The sequence below is a fragment of the Antechinus flavipes genome, chromosome 3, assembly GCF_016432865.1.
Source record: "Antechinus flavipes isolate AdamAnt ecotype Samford, QLD, Australia chromosome 3, AdamAnt_v2, whole genome shotgun sequence".
Lineage (NCBI taxonomy): Eukaryota > Metazoa > Chordata > Mammalia > Dasyuromorphia > Dasyuridae > Antechinus > Antechinus flavipes.
Genome location: NC_067400.1, coordinates 193,622,555 through 193,639,852, shown reverse-complemented (window position 1 = coordinate 193,639,852; position 17,298 = coordinate 193,622,555). Strand labels below are relative to the sequence as shown.

The window sequence follows — 17,298 nt, the reverse complement described above, 5'->3', positions numbered from 1 at the left end:
GAAAAGGATTCATATAAAAACAAATGTTTGTAGTAGCTCTCGTCTCAGGGCAAAGAATTGGAAATTGAAGGAATGCCCAAATAAATTGTGGTGTATGATTGTCATGGAAAATAATGTTCTATGGAAAGCAATGGGCCAGGGAGGAAAAAAAAAAACCCTGGAAAATCTGCTTTACTCAAGCAAAGTAAAATGTACTGTATATAAAATGTACTGTATATTCTGGGATGACTAGCAGTACAAGGCTTTGCTATTCTCAGCAGTACAAAGAGTTACAAGTTTTCTGAAGAACTTAAGGTGAAAAATCCTATCCATATCCAGAGAAGAAACTAAAGTCTGAATACAGATTGAATGATACTCTTTCTTTTTTTAAACTTTATTTTTCTTGAAGTTTTTGTTTTTTAGGGTGGGAATGTTTTCTCTCAGAACATGTCTTTTATGGAAATGTTATGCATAGTTTCACATGTGATTTCTTAATGGGGGTTAGGGGTGGGGTTAAAGGAGAAAATCTGGAACTCAAACTTTTTTTTTTAATGTAAAAAATTTGTTTTAACTGTAACTGGGGAAAAGATTAAATAAATAAATTATATTAGAAAATAAAATCAGCCTATTCCTTTTTTATAGGACAATAATATCCCATTACTTTCATATACCATAACTTATTCAGTCATTCCCTAATCGATAGGCAACTACTCCTTTTCCAATTCTTTGCTACCCCAAAAGAGAGCTACTCAAACATTTTTTGCACATGCCAGTCCTTTCCCCTTTTTTATGATTTCTTGGGGATACAGATCCAATAGTGGCACTGCTGGACCAAAGGATATGCAGTTTTATTGCCCTTTGGGCATAGTTCCAAATTACTCTCCAGGATAGTTGGATCAGTTCACAACTTCACCAACAATGCATTAGTGTTCTAATTTTCCTACATCCCCTCAATGTTATCCAACTATTTAAATGGACCATCATTACAATTCTTTCATTTCTCTCTAATTGATTCCCTATCATATTCTTCCTCCCCTTACTCTTCTCCATATTTTCATTTTACCTTTCATTTCACAGAAAAAACTGAAGTCATTCATCATAAATTTCCTTATTTTCTCTCTCCATTTCAAAATCTTTAGCAATCTCCACTCTCTCCTTTCCCTTATCTTTGATGTAGTTGTTCCTTTTTTCTTGCCAAAGCTAACTTCTACATATGCCCTTGGTCTCATTTCCTCTAATATTTTTCATCAGATTGATCCCTCAATTATTCTCCTCTAAACTTCAACTTGCTCCTATGGGTTAATTCCTGCTATATCATCTTTAAAAATGCCCAAACTTCTTCCCCTTTCACAGATAGTTCTAGGTCTTTCCTCAGCCAAATTAATTGAAATAGTTACACTCCAACTTCCTCTTTACTGCTTTTCCACTTTACCACACTCCAACTGCCACCAAACTTCCTTTCTTTACTCCTCAACCTTCTGTAATTTGATTTCATTCCTCAAATCAAACTGCTCTTTCTAAAGGTTTCAATGATCTCTTGTTCAGATGATCTTTTCTCACTCCTCATACCACTACATTTGACACTACCGACAAGTCTCTCCTTCTAGATACCATCTCCTCCCTGAATTTTCATGACATTGTTCTATCCTGATTCTCTTTCTATCTACTTGTTCCTTAACCTTCTTTGCTAGTTTACCATTATATTACACCATCTATATGTGGAAGTTTTACAAGTCTTGGGGGAGCTTTCCTTCTTCTCTATACCTTTTATCCTTGGTGTCTTCATCAAACACCATGGGGTAATTTGTCATCTTATTCAGATGAGTTAATCTATACTTAATAGATCTAGTGTCTCCTCTATCCTTCAGTTCTAGATCCCCAACTACTGGATATTCCAAAATAGATGTCTTGAACATATCTAAAACTTAATTTGTCCATAAAAGAATTCATCATTTTTCTCTCCAAAACCTAACTTTCTTTCATGCTTCCCTATTTCTGTCCAAAGTATCACCATTTTTCTAGTCTCAGATGACCATTAATGTCTATCCCTCACTCTGCCTCATTCTCCATATCTAATCAATTATTAAAATTTAAACATTTTTAGTTTCACAACATATTTATCTCATCCATTCTCTTTATTCACACAACCACAACCATAGTTCAGAGTCTCATTACCTCTTGCTTAGATTTTGTAACACCTCCTAATAGATCACTATATCTCAAATCTTTTCCCATTCTTACTACATAGCTGCAAAAGTAATAATAATCTTTAGATTAAGATCTTGACAACATAACTCACCTATTTAATAAATTTCAGTGGATTGGCTTTTGCTCATTTTTTAATTTGGAGGCAGAGTTAAATAATTTGCCCAGGATTGCAAACCTAGTATCAGAGGAGTTTGTGTATTTATTCTACTGACATTTATTTAATTTATGCTTATATCTGTGTTTAAGCTTCTTCAAATTCCTTAAGAGAAGAAACTATCTCATTCTTTGTACCCCAAGCACCTAGCATGTAATAGATACTTAACAAATGTTTATTCATTAATTAACTGAAATCTCAGGAAAGCCATGGATAAAATGAAAGTCCAGAGGGTTCTGGCCTAGTATTATGTTCCTTAAAAGATTATTTTAATAACTATGATACACTAGCTTATTAAATTCCAAGGCATCATAGTACAATTATAATTATCCAGTAACTTCTTTAATTGGGAGAAAATAACAAACAATTAAAATAACAATAACGACTACTGCTTTAAGGTTTTCAAAATGCTTTGTGCTATATCTCATTTGTTTACCCAGATGAATGAATTTCAGAGATGAAGATACTATTACTGAGAAAGATTTGTTATTGTTCAGCCACATAGCTAATACCTGAAGCACAATTTTAACATATGACTGACTCAAAATACAGTGTTCTTTTCTCTCAACCCCTGGAAAAATAATTTTAGTTGCAGTAAAATAGAAAGATGGAAAAATACTATAGGCAAAATTATAACAAATTTTTAAATAAAATAAGAACTCTAAAAAATGAAAAAAAAAAAAAAAAAACAACCCAACCCTTTATATTTTTAGCAGGCTGGAAACAAATCTATGCATAATACAAATGACAAAGACATCATTTTAATAAGGAAAGAAAATAATACTTACAAAGCTAGGCTACTCAAAACATATTGTACGTGCTCACATTCAGTTGGGAATGATACACTGGCTGTTGTGAAACAACAAAGTGCTGTCTGAAGAACCTGAAGCTGTGGCAAAGGAACCTGCCATCTTCCAGCATAATCTTCAACCACCTACAATGGGAAAGTAATACAAAAAAGATCGTTAGATTTTAATATATGAAGTCAAGAGTGATAATTTCTCAAGAAACTGTTGTCATGCAAAAATATAAAGTTATTTTCTAATTACCTTTAATCAAATGAGAAAAGACATGTAGAGTGCCTATCTCACTCCTAGATCATGCTTAACCATCAATTATTTTTAGAGTAACTTATTTTCATTTATAAACATACACGAGCGCGCCGCGCAAGCGCGCGCACACACACACACACACATGTATCTTTTGCCTTTTGGAATGTTATTCCAATAATATTTTATTTTCCAAATACATGTAAAGATAGTTTTCAACATTCACTTTTGTAAGGATTTTGTGTTCTAACTTTTTCTCCCTCTTTCCCATATCTACTCCTTCCTCAATGTACAATTTTTAAAACTTATTTCCATATTTGTGGTGATGTACAAGAAAAATCAGACCAAATTGGGGAGGGAGGTACATAAGAAATTAAGAACAAAAAGTGAAAATACTATGACTCGAAAATACTATGACACATTCTCCATAGTTCTCTTTCTGGATGCAAATAGCCCTTTCCATCCCCAAGTCCATTGGAATTACCTTGAATCACCGCATTATTGAGAAGAGCCAAAACCATCAAAGTTGATCATCACATAATCTTGTTATTATGTGCAATGTTCTTTTAGTTCTGCTCTCTTTATTCAGTATCAGTTCATAAAAATCTTTCCAGCATGCTCCTAATTTCTTAAAGAACATTTATATTCCATTATACTCGTATCCCATAATTTATTCAGCTATTCCCTAATTGATGGGTATCCACATTGCTAATGCAAAAAGGGCTGCTATTAGTCCTCAGTTTTAATAGACACTTTTCCTATTGCTAAACTGTACAAAAGGCAATTAAAATAGATGCCAAGACTTAACTAGTTCAGAGGTTCTTTGTAGGATCTGTGAATGTTTTAATTAAAAGTTTAATAATATTTTAATAATGGTATTTCTACATAACCATTTTCTTTTGTAATCCTATATATTTTGTTTTATGCATTTAAAAATTTTGTTCTGAGAAGGGGTTTATGAGTTTAACCAATGGGGTTTGAAACACAAAGATATATTATATCTTTTAATTTTAATTTTATTTTTACTTTAATTGCCACAGGTACTCTCAGATGTCATCCAGTGCAATAAAAACTTGTAGAAAAATAAATGTGATGACCGTGTTAGCACCCTGAATACTTTAGAATCAACCAGAGTCAGAATCAACAAAAGTCCTTGATCTTTGTGGACTTGAACGAAATGGCAATATGAAGTGAGAGAAATTGCTACACGAATGCGGCCAGGAATCACTCTGGCTTTCTCACTCTACCCTTTTTTTTCCTCCTCCCAAAATCTCTCTATAGATAGTCCAACAGATCAAGCCAGCACCCAATGGTGGGGTGGGCCATTTTCCAAGCAAATGCTAATAGAGTATTGTCCAATTGGTAATTAGTCTTAAGTGCTGGGACCTCAGTGCAACTGCTCAGTTTCAACCCATTATAATAAGTGATCACTCATTTTTTTACTTCAAGGGAAAAGCAGTTTATTTTTACTTTTAAATAGTTCCAAATTAATTTTTCCTTACATTAAGCTAAAATTACCCTCTCTGCAACTTCTACCTATTCATCTAGTCTTCTAAGGTGAACCAGTAAAAAATTAATAATAATAATAATAATAATCTTCTACAATAGTTTTTCAAATAAAGTCACTGGACTTAAGGAGAATACATAAAGATAGATTTGCAAGCATTGAATAATGCACTGTAGACATGATCTGACCAGGGCAGAATGCTTAACTTCCTAATTTCTTGGATTCTCTGACACGTTACACTCTTTAGGCACCTTAAGATCATATTAGCTTTTTTTGGTTGAGTCATACTGATAACTCACAGTGAGCTTTTAGTACCTTTAGTCCCTTTACCTCTTCATATAAATGATCTGGCAAAACAACCTTAAGCCTGAACTTGTGTAGCTAAGTTTTCAAAAAATCTAATTTAAAGTAACATCTCCATTAAATTTCCTTTTATCTGATATGGTACAAATGTCATTTAACAGATGACAAAGCTGAGGTCATGAAAAGTTAGGTGATATGCCTAAATTGGGCAAATATTAAGTAACACAGCTAGGATACCAACACATATTTCTGTCAAATTGAATGTTCTTGCTACCACATAGCTTTATAATAGAAACTAGGAGGCTAAGAGCTTTGAGATTTATATAGACAGATAAGATATATAGAGATATAGATATATAGGGAGATAATGTGATAGTATAGACAGAAATGAGTCTGCAGAGTACAAATCCTTGGTTCAATTAAAGCCCCTTATACATATTAACTATGTGATGATGGACAAGTCACTTAACCTTACTCAGATAACTCAAAGTATAAATTGTTCCCTAATATACTGCTGAAATTATACATTTAATTTTTTAAAAACAGATTAATTATTGCAAATGTGAACTTAGCCACATGTTTTCCTACATGAGGGAAACAGTGCATTTAAGGCCAAAATGTGAACGATTAGTCAAATAAATGAATGCTGGGTGTCACAAAACCAATCTGAGAAATAGCTTTAAATTTAAATTTAATTAGAGAGTAAGTGAACAAAGATCTTACTTGTGAAATCATAACCAAAGAAAATGAATCTAAAATGCATAATAGACATAATTTGAGGTATTATTTAGTATTATCTTTTACTTAAAAGTTATCAAACCTATCAGTAATAAATTGGATCAAGCCTATCTATAAGGACAAGACAGCTATGACCATTTACAGAGACTGAAATTTACAAAATTACAAGTCTGTTTCTCTTACCATGAATTAAGTCCTAAATAAATTAAGCAATTTTATTATCAAGAGAGAGATGCCATATATCCAGAATTCATCTACAGAGATGTATAAACAAGAGACTTGGGGTTTGGGGGCACAACTAACTGTGTAAAATAACAGAAACAGCACTAGTAACTTCTGTTCATCTTTTTATGGTAAATATGAAGGTAAGTGTGGGGAATTGAGTGCTGGAGAAAAAAAAAGGTAAAGATTTCCTTGCTTCAATTTATGCCTACATCCCTCTCTTTCTCTTTATGTTCATGGTTCCCAGTTTATGAACCAATTTCCAAAAATGGCATAACTATAATTGTGCATCACTCTCACCCACTACCTGCTGCATTTTTTTTTTTTAATACAACATCAGATCTCTCAGATTTCTGGTTTCTATTAGGAGTTCAGAAGGAAAACAAAACAGACAAGTGAAAAACCTTTGGAAAAAATAAACACCTGAATATTTAAGCATCAGGCAAGGTCTAGTATTATTTCCTGGGTCAAAAACACAATAATAAAATGTATTTCTAAGTGCAACCGATCAAGATAATCAACTGCTGGATCTTATTAGAAAACAGATATAACTTCACTGTCCCCAACTAATACCTGGTCCAATGCCACTATTACATTTCTAAATTATCATCATAAGGTCAATTTGTTATTTTTGTTTAGTTGGTTTTTGATTTGTGTTTTTTTTCTGAAAAGCCATACATTTCCTTCAGAAAAACAAAACTATGTATCTACCCCTATCCTCAAAACAGTAAAAATACATCTGCCAAATATGACATTATAAATGTAGCAGTATAAGCAATATAGTCCAAACTTAAATGTCATTACTGAATTTAAAATGTAACTTGAGGAAGTTCTTTCAGTATACATAAAAAAGGAATGAGTTTTAAATTAGATTAGTATTAAATTAAGTTATCTTGAAACTTCAATGTCACAATATAGACATATGAAAGTTATATACAAAGTGTCAGGATATCCTAAAAGTTCACTTTTAAGTTTCTGAAGCTTAAATATGCAAACTCTTAAAATATCTTGTAAGTTCTAAGGTTCAACATAATACACTGAGTTTACACAACTTTCTTTATACATATATATGTATGTATTTTTTATTTTTAAAAATTTTAATGGTATTTTATTTATATATGCAAAGATAGTTTTTAACATTCATCTTTGCAAAACCTTGTGTCCCAAATTTTTTTCCCTCTTCTTCCCCCTTCTCAAGAAAGCAACAAATTGATACAGGTTAAGCACATGTAATTCTTCTAACCGTATTTTATATTCATCATGCTAAGGAAAAAAAAAAAAGATCAAAAGGGGGAAAAAAAACCTTGAGAAAGGAAAAAAACAAAAAACAAAACAAGCAAAGAATAACAAAAACAACAAGGTGAAAATACTATGTTTTGATCTACATTCAGTCCCATAAGTCTCTCTCTGGATATGGATGACACTTTCTAACACAAGTCTGTTGGAACTGCTTTGAATCACCTTATAGCTGAAAAGAGCCAACTTCTGAACACACATAATCTTGTTATTGTGTACAATGTTCTCTTGGTTTTACTCACTTCACTTATAATCAATTTATTAAGTCTTTCCAGACTTTTCTGAAATCAGCCTTCTGATCATTTCTTATAGAACAATAAAATTCCATTGCATTCAAATACATAACTTATTCAGTCATTTCCTGAGAGGCATCCTATCAATTTCCTGATCCTTGCTACTACAAAAAGGGCTGCTACAAACAATTTTGTACATGGGTCCTCCTTTCCTCTCCTTTATGATTTCCGTGGAATACAGATCCAGTAATGGCACTGCTGGGTCAAAGAATATGCACAGCTTGATAGCCCTTTGGGCATAGTTTCAAATTGCTCTTCAGAATGGTTAGATCAGTTCACAACTCCACCAATAATGCATTAGTTTCCCAATTTTCCCATGTCCCTTCCAACATGTATCATTTTCTCCATCTTAGCCAATGTGAAAGGTATGAAGTACACTCATTCTTAATCAATTTGATGTATCCTACAGAATTGAAATTTTTAAATTAAATTTTATGATAATTGTAATCAATAAATAACTAAGAAAATGGCATAAAATTCCCAAATCTTAGTATTCAAGAAGTAACATAATAAAATTAATGTCACACTAGCAATTTTTAATTGATATTTTTACTACACTGATTGTTTCTTTTTTCTTTTCTTTTAAAGTAAAAACTGGTTCCTTTAAAAAGCAGTTAATTGTAAGCATTTCATTAAACAGAAATGAGTTCAGTTCAAACTACTACCCAGAGAGATCTGAGTAAATTGATAGAAAAAATTAGATTTAAAAAAGATTAGAAAAAAGAAAGAAAAAAAATCACCAGCATCAAAAATGAAAAGGATGAACTTAGCACCAATGACAAAGAAATTGAAGCAATAATTAGGTGCTATTTTGCCCAATTGTATGACAGCAAGTTTAACAATCTAACCAAAATGGATGAATATTTACAAAAATATAAATCGCCCATTTTAACAGAAGAGGAAACAAATTACTTAAATAGTCCCATTTTAGAAAAAGAAATTAAAGAAAAAGAAAATGAACTCCATAAAAAAAATCTCCAGGGCCAGATGGATTCACAAGTGAATTCTACCAAACATTTAAAGAACAATCAATTCTTGTGAACACATCTAGCCATTCTGGAGAGCAATTTGAAACTATGCTCAAAAAGTTATCAAACTGATAACTTTGATCCAGCAGTGTTTCTACTGGGTTATACCCCAAAGAGATACTAAAGAAAGGAAAGGGACCTGTATGTGCCAAAATGTTTGTGGCAGCCCTGTTTGTAGTGGCTAGAAGCTGGAAAATGAATGGATGCCCATCAATTGGAGAATGGTTGAGTAAATTGTGGTATATGAACGTTATGGAATATTATTGTTCTGTAAGGAATGACCAGCAGAATGAATACAGAGAGGACTGGCGAGACTCACATGAACTGATGCTAAGTGAAACGAGCAGAACCAGGAGCCAGGAAAAGGGTAGGTTCATCATTGTTCTTGAGATGAAGAGTTGGGATCGGGGTTGGGTTGGGGGGATAAGGGGGGGAATCGTCCGTGAAATATTCTATCTACAGGTAATTTGTCAGGGAATCCCCTGAGTTACGAAAAGTTCGAGTAAAAAATAAAAAAGAAAAAGAAAAAAAGAAAAAAAATCAGCCTATAATAATTTTTTTAATAATGACTGAACTACTATAAATCCACAAGCAACTGTTCAGACACGGCGTCTCCGAAGTGTTCCATACCCTCCCCTGCCAGGCACAACTGCTTCAAGGGGAGAGATGAAGAGTGGAACCCCCTCCCCCGCCCGGCTCTGCTCAGGCATCAGGAGACCGAGGCTGTCATTACTGCTGAGCGCCTGCGGTAGCTGGAACTGGCATCCCCAAGGGGTTGGCAGCAGCAATCACTGGTGAGCCTGCTAGAGGTCCAAGTGGTGAAGGGGTTGGCACTGATGTTGATCACCTCAACAACGATACTGTTTGAGGATGTATTCTGATGGAAGTGGATCTCTTCGATAAAGAGAGCTAATTCAGTTTCAATTGATCAAGGATGGACAGAAGCAGCTACAACCCAAAGAAAGAACACTGGGAAATGAATATAAACTGCTTGCATTTTTGTTTTTCTTCCCGGGTTATTTATACCTTCTGAATTCAATTCTCCCTGTGCAACAAGAAAACTGTTCGGTTCTGCACACATATATTATATCTAGGTTATACTGTAACCTATTCAACATGTAAAGGACTGCTTGCCATCTGGGGGAGGGGGGTGGAGGGAGGGAGGGGAAAAATCAGAACAGAAGTGAATGCAAGGGATAATGCTGTAAAAAATTACCCTGGCATGGGTTCTATCAATAAAAAGTTATTTAAAAAAAAATCAATTCTAAGACTATGTAAAACTATTTGGAGAAATAGGTAAAGGTACTGCCAAATTCCTTCTATGACAGAAATATGGCAATGATACCTAAACCAGGAAGAGTCAAAACACAGAAAGAAAATTACAGACCAATCTCCCTAATGAATATTGATGCAAAAATTTAAAATAAAACATTAGCAAAGAAAAAATAGCAGCAACTTATAAACAGCATGACACACTACAACCAAGTGGAATTTATACCAGGAATGCAAGGCTGGCTCAATATAAGGAACACTATTACCATCACCAACCATATCAATAACAAAACCAACAGAAATCATGATATAATTTCAATAGATGCAGAAAAAACTTTTGACAAAATACAGCATCCATTTCTATTAAAAACACTAGAGAGCACAGGAATAAAGGGAGTTTTCCTTAAAATAATAAGCATTATCCATCTAAAATCAATAGCAAGCATTATTTGTAATGTAGAAAAGTTGGACACAGTCCCAATAAGTTCAAAGGTGAAATCAAAGGAATTAGAATAGGCAATGAAGAAATAAAACTACCACTCTTTGAAGATTGTAGATGATATATGACCTATCTGGAGAATCCTAGAAAATCATCCAAAAAGCAACTGGAAACAATTCACAGCTTTAACAAAGTTGCAAGATATAAAATAAACCCACACAAATCATCAGCATTTCTATATATTACTAATAAAGTCCATCAGCAAAAGATAGAGACATTCATTTAAAATTACTATAGAGTAAAAAACAAACAAACAAACAAAAAACCTTGGGGGTCTTCCTGCCAGACAAATTCAAGAACTATATGGATACAATCACAAAATACTTCTCACACAAATAAAGTCAGATCTAAACAACTAAAAAAACATCAATTGTTCATGGGTAGGCCCAATTAATATAATTAAAATGACAATTCTGCCCAAATTGATCTACTTTTTCAGTGCCATATCAATCAAACCACCAAAAAACTATTTTATGGAACTAGAAAAAATAACAACAAAATTCATCTGGATGAGTAAAAGGTCAAAAATATCAAGGGAATTAATGGGAAAAAAAATCACAAAGGATGGTGGCCTAGCACTAGCAGACGTAAAACTATTACAAAGCAACAGTCATGAAAAACATATTATATTGGCTAATATAATAAGAGTGGTAAATCAATAGAATAGATTAGATATATATGACACATTCATCAATGAGAAGCATCCATCAATTCTAGTATCCATCATAATCTAGTATTTAATAAACCTCAAAACTCCAGTTTCTGGAATAAGAACTCACTATCTGATAAAAATTGCTGGGAAAACTAGAAAATACTATGTCACAAACTCACACATAGACCTACGTCTCATACCCCATATCAAAATAAGATCAAAATAAGATCAAAATGGGTACATGATTTGAGCATAAAGGTTGATACCATAAACAAATTAGGTGAACAAGAGATAATTTACTTATCAGATCTTTGGAGAAGGGAGGAATTTATGTGCAAAGAAGTATTATAGAATTTTAAGAAAGACAAAATGGACAACTTTGATTACATTAAATTGTGCTTTTGCACAAACAAAACCAATAAAAACAAGATTAAAAGGAAAGTACAATAATTGGTAGAATTGTGAAATAGTCCTACCATTCTGGAGTACAATTTGGAGCTATGTCCAAAGAGCTATAAAACTGTACATATCCTTTGACACAGAAGTACCATTACTAGGTCTGTATCTCAAGGAAATCATAAAGGTAAGAAAAAGACCCACATATGCAAAAATGTTTGTAGCACCTCTTTTTGTGATAGCAAAGAACTGGAAAATGAGTAGATGCCCATCAATTGGGGAATGGGTGAACAAGTTGTGATATATGAAGATGACAGAATATTATTGTTCTATTAAAAAATGATAAACAAGCTAAGCTGATACTAAAAAGGCCTATAAAGATTTATATGAATTGATGCTGAAATACATTGTACACAAAAAAAAATAGGAAATACAATGTACACAATAACAGCAAGAATGTGCCATGATCAATCATGAAAGATTTTGTTCTTCTCAGTGGTTCAGTGATCCAAAGTAATCCCAATAGACTTTGGACAGAAAATGCCATCTGCGTATAGAAAAATAACTAAGGAGACTGAATGTAAATCAACAGACACTATGTTCACTTCCTTTTTCTGTTTTTTTTTTTTTTTTTAAATCTCTCCCATGGTTTTTCCCAAAAACTATTTTTTATATTATATTTTAAAGAAGAAAAAGATCACCACATTTTGGCACCCGAACAGGGACGCCAAATGTGGTGATTTTCTTCTTTTAAAATAATAGTTCTCTCTGGGTGAAGAGCAGGTCTCTCAGGGGAGGTTTTCTGGAGGCAGCCTTAGTTGCAGTTCAGATCAATAATTACCCCAAATGCAGCCAGGTGATAAAAGTTCAGATCTTTTATTGTCTCCAATATAGCCCGGTTAGCTTAGAGGCCTCTCTCTGCCTGGTTCTGAGAGCTCCTGCAGCTTTGTCCTTTGCCTCTGCTCCCTTCAGCCTCCAGCTAGCACAAAGATCAATCTGTCTCTCTTGCCTTCCGATGTAATTCTCTCCTGGCTCTAGCTCAACTCCAACTCATGGCTTCTTCTGACTTGACGCTCCCCTTTCCATGTAATTTGGCTGAAATTCTCCCCGAAAGCCTCTGTCTGTTTCTTTATATATGAGAGAGAGGAATTGTGGGATATCTCCCAGCGTGCTCTCTGGCCCTAAGAGCTTCAAGGGAGGTGTGAATTCACAAAATTACAAAGTTTACTTTTTGAATCTCCCATATTTGTGAATTCCAATGAGTAAAGGTGTGAACACAAGCATTGTATCAATTAGTTCTACTTAGTATCTTGTTTCAGGTTCTGGCCCAAAACATCAACTCTAATGAGTTAGCAGTTTGTAAAAATTCCAACAGCTCCTACCTCCAATTTCTAGCGATTTGATATCTTTTTTTGTCAGAATAAAAGACTAAGTTCTTTGAGAGAAGGAATTGAAGGTTTTTTCCCCCCTACTTTTTTGGTATACCAATATTTAGCCCTATGCCTTGTATAAAGTATGAATTTATTAGTATCTCCCTGCAAAAAGAAATTTTTTATAGTCCTACAAACTATTTGTAGGATGGACAGTTCGCTTGAAATTGTTGAATATCCTGACTTATCACCAAGTATCATTTTGACATGACTTGAAACAATTTTTAATGTGAATTCATATAGTAAGAAAAAGGATTATAATGAGTGGCCAAGTGTATTAAATTGCTTACTTACTGATTTTCTTTTTAAAGAAAATAAGTTTTATTTTTTTAATAACACCATAATTTCTCAGTGTCTCTCCTTTGTCCCATATATCAAATTGTATTTTTTAAAAGACAGGAAAAATAAAAATATTATGCATAATACTTACAATCCAAGTACCACAATTTGTTCAGCCTTTCCCAAATCAATGAGCATTTACTTTAATTCCAATTCTTTGCTATTATAAAAAGAGCTGAGATAATTTTTTGATGTGAAAGGACTTTCCTGGAATTTTAAATTTAGTAATGGAAATCTCAAAAGTTGTTTTGATTTGTATATATGTGTGTGTGTGTGTGTGTGTGTGTGTGTGTGTGTTTTCTTGAATAAATCTTGGGATAACCATTAGAGAAATTTGATCCAAAGAATTTTTTTCCCACTCCTCCTTTCCTATCCAAGGTGCATCAATTTTGTTTGTGTATAAAATTTTCAATTTTATGTAATTAAGGATATATCTTCTATCTATAACTGTGAGAAGTATATGACTTACTGCTAAATTAAGTGACAATTCTATTTTTTTCTATTTATTGTCTTCATTCCAATTGTAAAGTCTCTTGGGCTAACATGGCTTAAATTGGATTATACATCAAACTTTGTGTAAACTTGTTTTTCCCACTGTTTTTCACTGTTAAAAAGATGGTATTGTTTATAATCTTCTCTCATTTCCCTTTCACGCATTTTGCAAATGTCTCTAACATTTTAAATTTGTATTGCTTTAAATGCCAATTTATTCTACTAGGCAAGGAAATCATATGGTTGAAAAAGTTTCTTTGGTTTTTAAGGTTATTGCTTTAGGCTTCTGAATTTGACATAAGAAATGATAAACAATATTAAGATCTTTTATGTCCTAGTTTCCATTTTTCAGTGTCAGTAGCTTAATATGTCAGGTTGGGACTACTGTAATTTCTATTTTTTTTCTGAACGTTATCTTTTCTTCTAATTTAGTACTGATTTTGATCTTTTTAACAAGTTGATGATCTCACTTCACACAATTGATATAAAAATCACCTATCACTAAACAGTCATTTCTATGTATTAAGATATAACCTATTTCAGTTTTTGTAATGTTTAGTATACACAATATTCTGTGGCTTCTGACACTTTTAGCTAAAGAAAATATTCATATAGTCATAAATCAATTTAGATTATTGGTGGCTGTTGCTAATTGACCCTCCAGGCTATTTTCCTTCTTTAAGGAGTACTTACTATGAGTCTGGCTCATAATACATTTCCCCTTTTCCTGCTCTCACACTGGGGAACTTCAAATGCATAATGATGCATTTATAAATATTCTTAAATGTTCTATCTTCCAAGTTCCTCAATCAAGACAATAGACTTGTTTATTTTACAAATGCTCCACATAATAATCATCATTGAGCACCAAACCTTTGTCTACTTTACAACTGCTTCACATAATAATCAACCCTTAATGATATCCTTATTTAAAAAAATACTTTATCTGATCACAATCCTTTATCATTTTTTTCATTTTTCCTGTTTTATGATTCCCTGTTCTTCATCTCCACCACAACTTCTTTTCTCTCTATCCCTCTTTGCCCTTTCATAGATTATCACTCCCTTCAACCAGCTACACTCATATTTTCCTTAAATTTACCCCTTGGTAAGGCAGTCCAACTCTATACCATCCTCTCCTCTTGTCCTTATCACCTTGCCAATCAAACCTTGCCAAATACCAGTCCTAGATTTCCTAACTTACACATACTTCAGAATGAATGAAAGCAAGCTAACTAGATCTACTTTAGCTTTATATTAATTAATATCAACTGGGTCCTCTCTGCAGTATGTCTACTCTTCCCTAACCAATTCATTCACTATCCATCTTCCCACAGTAACTGTTCTGAACCTTACCTTTCCTCATACCTGCAAAGAAAGCATCATTCCCTACTCAGATTAAAGGTAACCGACAGGCTATAAAACTGCTAATGTCTACTCCAAGCATGTAGAGAGTTTGCTAAATAAGAACAATTTGTCCCAAAGGCCAGAAAAAGCTTTCAGCAGAATAATTTTTGTAGTTTATTGATTAATCAATTAAGACATTTCAGAGGGAGCCTTCCCGTCCACCTGTCTGTTTGTATGGCTAAGACAGGGAATTGTGCATATAGATTTTGGAAGGTGAAATCATTAATACTATACCCAGAGAAGACTAGAATTCAAATTCAGCCTTAGATACTGAGCAAGTCACTTAACTTCTGCCTCAGTTGCCTCAAATATAAAATATAAAAGGGGGTTTTGTGAGGATCAAATGAAATAATTTTAAAGCTCTCAGAACAGTGACTGAAGGTAGTAGGTGCTATATAAATGCTTACTTCTTTGCTCTTCTCCACCCATAAATGCAAATTAAAACAATCCTGGTCATATCCAGTAAATTGGAAATTGGCAAAGACGTCAAAAACAAATGTAAGAGGGATTGAGGGAAGACAAATTACTTAATAGAATGCTATTGGTGGATATGCAGATTTATATAACCATTCTGACAAGCAATCTGAAATTATGCAAATGATTAAAATGTCCATACTATTAAACTCAGAATTTTCATTAAATAAGATTATACATCAAATAAGTCTTTGGTAAGAGTAAAGCTAATCTCCATATAAAAAAAACAGCAATGAAACAACTTTGGAGTTCAGTTAAATACTTTATTAAGAATCTATGTTTTTCCCCCAAATAATTTCATCAACAAGTATGAGGGGTAAGAAAAAGACCAATGAACTGGGCATGTAACTTTAAAAAAAAAAAAAGAAAGAAAGAAAGAAAAAATATTCCTAACCAAACCAAAACCTAACCAAACCAAAAAATAGAAATCTTGAAAATCAGAGAAATTAAGCTGAAAATGGAAAAAAAAATTGAATTTATGAGATAAACTGAGCGAAGACCTTTCATGAGAATATGGCCTTGAGACTTTGAAATAATAAGTTGAGTTGTAGCTAAAAAAGTTTAAAAAAAAAAAAAAAAAGGTGCAGGTGTTCTGTTGTCTTGGATGAATATTTCCCCTCCTGTTTCCCACCAGCTCTTAATTAGGATTTAAGTACTTTTAAAAGTGATGATGGCTTTGGGAATTCAGGCAACAAAATTCTCTCATTCTCTCAACCAAGAATATCTGCTTGTATAGCAGTTCTCTAGGAAAACTTGAATTAAGAGCTTGTTAGTAATATTCTTTTTTTTAAAGTATAAGCCTGGACTCCCCCAGACAATGGGGGAGGAAAAGAGGGTTCAGATTCTATTTAATCTTTAATCTGATACCTTATCTTTTGGGAGTTGCCCTTTCTTGAGAGATAGTAATGAATCCTTTTTTGCTTTTACTTTTTTTAATCTTGAAAGTCTCTGATTTTCATTTGGGTTCACAGTCCCACACAGAATCAACAAATAAGAAATTACTTATTTTATAAGACAAGAAGACAGACTAATTTGATTTAAAGAGAAAAAAATAGAAAAACAAAAGGTAAATTTGCATCTGGAAACAAAAAGGGAAGAAATTTTTAGAAATTACTTTGTCAAAATGAAAATAAAGAAATGTTAGAATTCTTACAAGGTGCTAAGTCAGTTATCTAATTTAGCATGGTACTTAACAGTTCTCTAGTTCACTAATGTACTTAGTACTTAATACAGTTCCGCAAGATTCACACCTTTAAGAGAGCATATATAATAAGCAAGGAGCCTCAACCAGAATGCACTTCAGGAGATTCACAAGCCAGAGAAAGTAGCTTAAGCTCTTGTAACCAAGGCGTGAGATAGGCCTCTATTAAAGCTAACTAGGCCCCAGGAAAAGAGGCAAGACTTTGAAGGAGAAAATAAAGGATTTGGACTTTAATCCCTGGCTGCATTTGAGGTGATCATTACACTGACCTAAAACAAAGGCTGCCTCTAGAAGTCCCCTAAGAAACATGCTCTCAGAGAACAATACATTTTAGAGAAGAACATTACAAAGGAAGAAGT

General features: G+C 33.2%; 1 protein-coding gene across 1 annotated transcript in view; it reads right to left on the bottom strand.

Moving 5' to 3' along the window:
* Positions 1-17,298, bottom strand: part of ZNF654 (zinc finger protein 654) — a 109,924-nt gene that overhangs the window by 59,586 nt on the left and 33,040 nt on the right. Inside the window, 1 exon segment of the mRNA XM_051984366.1 lies at positions 3,130-3,275. Within this exon segment, the coding sequence (XP_051840326.1) occupies positions 3,130-3,275 (146 nt within the window).